The sequence below is a fragment of the Schistocerca gregaria genome, chromosome 2 (genome assembly GCF_023897955.1).
Source record: "Schistocerca gregaria isolate iqSchGreg1 chromosome 2, iqSchGreg1.2, whole genome shotgun sequence".
Classification (NCBI taxonomy): domain Eukaryota; kingdom Metazoa; phylum Arthropoda; class Insecta; order Orthoptera; family Acrididae; genus Schistocerca; species Schistocerca gregaria.
Genome location: NC_064921.1, coordinates 702,046,477 through 702,054,511, shown reverse-complemented (window position 1 = coordinate 702,054,511; position 8,035 = coordinate 702,046,477). Strand labels below are relative to the sequence as shown.

The window sequence follows — 8,035 nt, the reverse complement described above, 5'->3', positions numbered from 1 at the left end:
GACCATTTCACAAGTGTAATGTCAATATCAGAAATCTGGTAAAATATCAAATCTCCGATATCGCTGCGGTCGGAAAAAATCCTGCCAGAACGGGATAAACGACGACTGAAGAGAATAGTTCAGCATGACAGAAGTGCAACTCTTCTGCAAACTGCTGCAGATTTAATTGCTGGGTCATCAATAAGTGTCAGCATGCGAACCATTCAACGAAATATCATCAATATGGGCTTTTGGAGCCGAAGGCCGCTTCGTGTTCCCTTCTTGACTGCACGGCACAAAGCTTTACCCTTCGTCTGGGTCTGTCAACACCGACGTTGGGCTGTTGATGGCTGGAAACATGTTCCCTGGTCGGATGAGTCTCGTTTCGAATTGTATCGAGCGGATGGACGTGTACGGCTATGGTGCAAGCTCACGAATTCATGGAGCCTGAATGTCACCAGTGGACTGTTCACGCTGGTTGACGCTCAGTAATGGTGTGGAGCGTGTGTAGTTGGAGTGAAATGGGACCGCTGATACGTCTAGATACGACTCTGATTGGTGACACGTACGTAATCATCCTGTCTAATCAAATGTACCTCTTCATGTGCATTCCTACGGATTTGCTCAATTCCAGCTTGACAATGCGACGCTCCACACGTCCTGAATTGCTACGGAGTGTCTCCAGGAACACTCTTCTGAGTTAAAACACTTCTGCTGGCCACCAACCTCATCAGACATGGACATTATTGAGCATACATGGGATGCCTTGCTACGCGCTGTGCAGAAGAGATCTCCACTCCCTCGTAGTCTTAAGGATGTATGAAGAGTCCTGCATGATTCCTGGTGTCACTTGCCTCCAGCACTACTTCAGTCATTAGTCGAGTCCACGCCATGTCGTGCTACGGCACTTCTGCGTGCTCGCGGGGGCCCTACACGTTATTAGGCAGGTGTACCAGTTGCTTTGGCTCTTCAGTGTATTACTTTTTAAGTATATCTAGAATAATATGAAAGTCACACCCTTCAGCGAAAACGTGTCACGGTACAAAATTAAACTCCTTTAACATTCGTACAAAAAAGCTCCTATTCGTTTTCTCACCATGACTAACAGTTTGCGCGAAGACAGCACGAGAATGCTGAAAATCTCGCGCGACGCGAGTCTGCTCTAGCTTAGGTAGTTCTCGCAGGAAAATTTGAGGTAGTTTCCGAACGACTTGATAGATCACAAGTGTCCTACATCAGATTGTTCGTCTCAGCTTTCTCTATACTTTAAACGATGACTATGTAACTTTTGTTTATGGTCATCTGATATCCACATTTCGAGACACTGTCCATTCCATTCAGCGACTCTTCCAAGTCCATTGTTGCCTCTGAAAGAATTACAGAGTCATCGCGAAACCCCGAAGTGTTTATTCCTACACTCCGAACTTAAAATTCCTCTCCAAATTTGTGTTTGTTTCTGTTACTGCTTGGTCAATGTCCAGGCTAGGTAACATCGACGACAGACTACAAGCCTGTATGACTCTCGTCTCAGTCACTGCTTACCTTTGCTTTTGAATAATACAGAAAATAAATAACAATGTACGTTAAATGTGTTCTGTCTCTCAAACCCTTTGGAATACTGCATACGTCCATATGAAGAGTTTTGTTAGCAATCACTATCACTAACTAATACTACCACTTGTCAAAGCGTGGACCTTTCCTACTGACTCACTCTCTATGTACTTTACTTACACAACAAAACCATATTTCATTTGAAAAGGAAATTAGGGTTCAGTAAAGAGAAAAGATGTTTGTAACTGTTTTTATGTTACACATTCCAGGTACACTAATAAATATGGCTTTGTACATAGTATTTATGTGAATACATGTTGACTGGAGAGATTTTTAATGCAGGTAGGCCTTTCCGTAGGCCAGGGCAGGGGCGGCGGCGATGGCGGGGGCGGCGGCGATGGCGGGGGCGGCGTGCACGCCGGCCTCCTTGTGCACGACGGCGTTGAAGCCGTTGACGGGGTCAGCCGTGTAGTCGACAACGCGGATGGAGCCGTCGGGCTCGGCCAGACTGTAGCTGCCCTGGACGACGTCACCGTCACGGGACTCCTGCTGGCTCTTGGAGTCGCCGGTGATGGCGTCAGACACGCTGTAGCCGTAGCTGTACTGTGGGTGCGGGTCGTACTCGGCGGCGACGGCAGCGGGGGCGGCGGCAACCGCCCTCACAGCGGGGGCGGCGTAGGCCACGGGGGCGGCGTAGGCGCGGGCAGCGATGGCAGGGCCGGGGGCGACGACGGCGGGGGCGCCCAGGTAGCCGGCGCGGGCCACGGCCACGAGGGCGGCGAGGACGATCAGCTGCGACAGAGAACAGCACTTCTCAAAATACAGGTCGCTTACTTCAGGTTCCACGTCCCTAATCACCACTCTTCTAGTGATTCATCCATCTTAATGATACATCCCGCGTTTGTGCAAGATGTAAGGAGCCACCAATATTTGCCACGTAGAATGGCTACCAAAAATCTAACAGCATACGGAACTAGGTGATACGATACATTATGCGTCCGCATAGTACGCATGCTTAGTACTTCATAACATCACAAACATTGCAATATTGTAAAAAAAAAAACAGTACATCAGTATTCTAAAATACCTCGTATACGTCAAGATTTAACTTCATATACCACCGAGCGAGACTACAACAATTATGACATCAAAATAAAAAGTACCAGGGCAAAAGCAGTTAATTAATTTTTACGCTCTACCTCCAGTAGAGCTGGAAGCAGAAGGTAAATAAATTGCGTATGGATAATTACCTTTTGCCTTCCTATCAACCGCAATCGCTGAAGAACAGCGCGTTGGGAAATTTATTTCCAATGAAATCTCCTCTAATATGACACTCTCTCTGATGTACAGACTACAGTTTATTCTAGAATTTCGTCTTGTATTTGAATAGTTGACTCTGCGTTTGTCAGTTCAGAAACCACCTGTCTTCTACCGCACGTATTACTCAGTACTGTTTGTAATAATAATGCTATAGCCCCTTTAGTGCAGTGATAAATTTGATACTCAGTTAATAACTTCAAAACTGCTTTCTTCCTATTTACGCTGGACCTGACAGACTAAATATGTCTCCAATAGTGCAGGAAACATCTTGAGCACATTTATCAGATTTACGTTACACATGAAGCAGGATAACAAAATTTATTACCGCTACTATTTCGTCAACATTACCACATACACGACGTACTGATAGCCATTTTTAGTAATGTTTTTTGCACACAACTACCCTGAGGTAAAATTTGTATATTTCTCTAACTAACTCATTGTCTCTCCTCTGCATACATAACGCCTTCAGTGTTCGAAAACAGTCAAATGTACTAATGTGGAACGACGTAATATTCCGCACTCATGCCGTAGTTATTGAAGTCAGATTTCTTCGTGACATTCGTATAATTAGGGTGTACGGAACTCGTAACATTCATGTACTGAAAAAAATATTGTTTTGCACTTATTGGGAATGTTTATTTTGGCACATTCAGCCAGCTAGAGTGCAAAATATTTTCCTTTGGTATTTTATTTAAAAATGGTTCAAATGGCACTGAGCACTATGGAACTTAACTTCTGAGGTCATCAGTCCCCTAGAACTTAGAACTACTTAAACCTAACTAACCTAAGGACATCACACACATCCATGCCCGAGCCAGGATTCGAACGTGCGATCGTAGCGGTCATGCGTTTCCAGACTGTAGCGCCTAGAACCGCTCAGCCACACAAGCCGGCGTATTTTATTACCTATAACGTCAAAGCTGCTGGCGTTTTTAATTAAATCATAACGAAGACAATGATTTCATGTTAGATTAAATCGGTAACATTTGAACACTGCAAGCTTAACGATATTTTAGAATGTGTACACTTTCCGTAGTTAAGGCAATAGACTCGCAATAGTGTTCAAATACACGTTTGGCCACACTCTTTTAGATACAGTGGTGTACTAGACCACTTCCTACGAATTCTAGTTTCTTCGACAAGAACACGGTCCATAATTTACCCTATTCGTGATCAATTCGAACTAAACTTTTATGTCTGGGTACGTTAAATAAAAACATTATTCCTTCGACTTATCATGTTTTCTGGGTGCGCTATTGAATCTTGTTATTGTATGCATTCCGTTTTATATTGTTACCTCAAATAAACGCCAAACCAAACGGCGGCAATAAAAACAGATCCAGAAGTACTATTAATGTTGCTCATAAATTTAATTCCTTATTTTTTAACGTGGTGTTTTTCTAAAAGGTATGTAATACGTTCCTAAGCGGTTTACTGCGACGGTGAAATTAGGACTTATATGAGCAACACAAACACAGTTACTTTAACAGATTTCTAGAATTTACATCTCACTGGAGCACCAATTTTTGTATTGTTGCTTATGTGCTACAGTTGAAGGCCCAAATAGAAATGCTAATGATCCATGTCTATGAGAGTAAAGAATGAAAGTATGGTATCGTAGTAATGTTGATCGAGTGATGAGGAAGCGTAGAAACTACCGAACCAGATGGGGCGATGGTTAGCACACTAGAGTCGCATTCGCGAGAAAAATGGTTCAGATCCGCTTCCGGCTATCCTAGTTCAGGTTTTCCATGATCTCCCTAAAGCGCTCCGGTCAAAGTTCGGGGTAGTTCCTATGAAAGGGTACGGCCGATTTCCTTCCCCATCCTTGAAATAATGGGAGCTTTAGCTCTGTCTCTAATGACCTCGACGTCAACGGTACGTTAAACGCTAATCTTCCCCCTTCATTCGTAGGAAATAAACAATGGTGTGTAAAATCAGAAATCGTGGTTCATTTGTCCACTGGAAAACTTAATAATGAACTCCGCCTACTCTCTTATCAGAAGTATTATACCGCGCCACTTTGCTTTTAGGAGTCATGATTTCATCATCAGAGCCTTAGTTGTTATGTAAAAGTCTTCATGACGATGTCAACACATCAGAAACGCATTTATTTGGAATTTGTTATTTCCTTTTGTAAAGTCACTATAGCTACAATGACATTTGTATACAGCAGCGAAATATTAGCAGTCACCTGTGTCTGAAGACTACCGTAAGTAAACAAAGCTCCGGAAGAAACACTCTTAACTATGTTCATCAATTTCGTCGTAGATCGTTCCGCAAGTGACAGCTGGTTACGATGCTCGGTATCTAAACGTGTTGCACAATTTAGTGTATGAGTACATTAATGAAGACAGCACTTCACACCAAGTGACTCTCAGCACATAACGGTTCAGTGTCTCACCTTGCAGGCCATGTTCCCGGTGTAAGTATTCAGCGTGGAGTGCCCACCCAGCTCCCGGTCACGGCTTTTATACCAGCCTCGCCGGCTGCGACCCCGTCAGACAGGATTCGAACAGGGGCTGCCGGGCCCTTGCCAAATCGCATAAACAACCGATGGGGCGTGTGCCAAAGCGATATTACACACGCCTAAAATATAAGTCGGCTGACCCAGTGGGTCACGAGTGAGGCTGCAGTAGACACGTATATAAGCGTGCACTCATTCGTCGTCGTGCAACTTCTGACTGGGTGCCCACGTATGAACATTTCTTGTACTTCGGTGAGGTGCGCAAAGCATCACGTCACTTCAAACACAAGTTACAAAGTCCGTGAAAATACTTTTTTAGAGTATTTTTCTAATCTAAACTTGACATCTAATCCGAAAATAAATTGAGAAACCTACCATTTACTCCTTCGTTCAGTTGAAAAAATACGAAACCTTAATTAACAACCTGCAAACTTCGCTTAAAATCAGCAAACCGTATCACCCAGTCAGATTTTAGAAGTACATACTGCGTTGTGTCTCGAAATATTCAGGTGACATTGGACTGTACTACTGCTAGTAAAAACTACTGCTTGTGCGTCGCACGCAAAGACGAGAGCGATAGCAGTACATAAAAAAATTACTCGTGTAATAAAACATTTAATAACTGTTTTTCACAAAACATTTTAACAGATTAAAATTATGTGTCGGTCGGGGCCTGGGGCACAATCAATGTGGGACGTACGACGAACAGATCCGATAGGACAGTAAAGCGAAATCTGGCGTTAATGGGCTACAGCAGGAAACGACCGACGCGAGTGCCTTTGGTAATGGCACGATATCACCTGCACCACCTCTCCTGGGCTCATGACTACATCGGTTTGACATTGGACGACTGGAAAACCATAGCCTGATCAGATGAATCCCGATTTCAATTGGTAAGAGCTGATGGCAGGGTTAGAGTGTGGCGTAGACCCCACGAAGTCATGGACCCAAGTTGTCAGCCGGCCCGAGTGGCCGTGCGGTCCTAGGCGCTACAGTTTGGAACCAAGCAACCGCTACTGTCGCAGGTTCGAATCCTGCCTCGGGCATGGATGTGTGTGAAGTCCTTAGTTAGGTTTAATTAGTTCTAAGTTCTAGGCGACTGATGACCTCAGAAGTTAAGTCGCATAGCACTCAGAGCCATTTGAACCATTTGAACCAAGTTGTCAACAAGGCACTGTGCAAGCTGGTGGTGGCTCCATAATAGTGTGGGCTGTCGTCATATGGACTGTACTGGATCCTCCGGACCAACTAAACCGATCATTCGCCATGGTTATGTTCGGCTACTTGGAGACCATTTGCATCCATTCATGGATTTCATGTTCCCAAACAACATCGAATTTTATGGATGACAATGTGCCTTGTCGCCGCAATTGTTCACGAGTGATTTGAAGAATATTGTGGACAATGCGAGTGAATGATTTGGCCACACAGATCGCCCGATATGAATCCCATTGAACATTTATGGGACATAATTGAGAGGTCAGTTCGTAGACAAAATCCTGCACTGGCAACACTTTATCAGTTATGGACGGCAATAGAAGCATCATGGCTCAATATTTCTTCGGAGGACTTCCAGCGACCTGTAGAGTCCATATCACGTGGAGTTGCTGCATTATGCTGCGCGAAAGGAGGTCCGACACGAAATTGGGAGGTATCCTAAGACTTTTGTCACTTCAGTGTATATCTATAACAATGAACTGATTATTTTAGTAATGTGAGGTAAGATGCCTCACAATGATGACAGGGTCAGTCACCTGGGTGTATCCTACAGATTTGACATAAGTCATTGGTTCATCTTTACAGTTTAGCAGTTAGTTGAGAGCTTTACAGTACCTAAAAGGGTTGGCGACGTATTTGTTTACAATGAGACTTGTTTTAAGCTGGTCAGTTACGTTCTTAATTTCTTTGGTACAGCTTGGAGTACTTATAATTTTTCATTTCAATATACGCTTTTGCTTTAACCCTTGAATTACCCATGCTAATCTCCTGAGCTGCTTCAAGTAATTCATTTCTTATTTGCCTGTATTCTTCAATAATAGAGTCCTGACGCTGCTACAATAATGTCCTGGTTTATCTTTTAACTACTGTCCTTATAGGTTTAATGATTTTTCGATGTCTTATTAGTATCATACTTTATTGTTTTTCTTGAGGAAAAAGCTGTTAAACACAGATAGAAACCCATCTATAAAACTGCCTTGACACTGTTTTCTATTATCCCTCGTCAGTGCTATCATATGAGGTGTTTGGTATAGATAGTTGTTCATCATCATAGTCCGAAACGCAGTTCACTACTTCACAACCATTTATGACCGTTTAGGAGGGTACTTCCAAAAGAAATTGTAAGATGGCAAGAACTATGTCCCTTACATGAAGTCATTAAAGGTCACGTTGAGCGAACAGTAGGGCTGAACAAAAATGACTGACAACGCACAATGCATCTTGTAGAGGGTATAGTATGGAAGTATTGGAATAATTAACGTCGGGTGATGGTTTTAAAGTAATTCACATGACATGAAAACTTTGTGGAAACGCGTCGATTTACTAGAGGCTAGTTTACCCCAGGGAAGTATTAGAGTTGACCCCCATGGCCAGCGGGGAAGCGGCGAAGGGGAGCGACAATAGGAAGCATAGGGCCTCTCAAACTCGTGAGAAAACGGTAACAGGGCGCGGCCTCCAGCTGCCGTAAGATGATTGACAGTGAGGGGGGTGGTTGAC

General features: G+C 43.7%; 1 protein-coding gene across 1 annotated transcript; it reads right to left on the bottom strand.

The window, feature by feature from the left end:
• Positions 1-1,766: 1,766 nt before the first annotated feature.
• LOC126334800 (cuticle protein 21-like) lies at positions 1,767-5,347 on the bottom strand. The gene is made up of 2 exons (XM_049997433.1): positions 5,258-5,347; positions 1,767-2,322 (listed from the first exon to the last, which is right to left on the bottom strand). Exons 1-2 carry the CDS (start codon positions 5,267-5,269, stop codon positions 1,864-1,866), a joined length of 471 nt encoding a protein of 156 aa, XP_049853390.1. The 5' UTR covers positions 5,270-5,347; the 3' UTR covers positions 1,767-1,863.
• Positions 5,348-8,035: the final 2,688 nt, after the last annotated feature.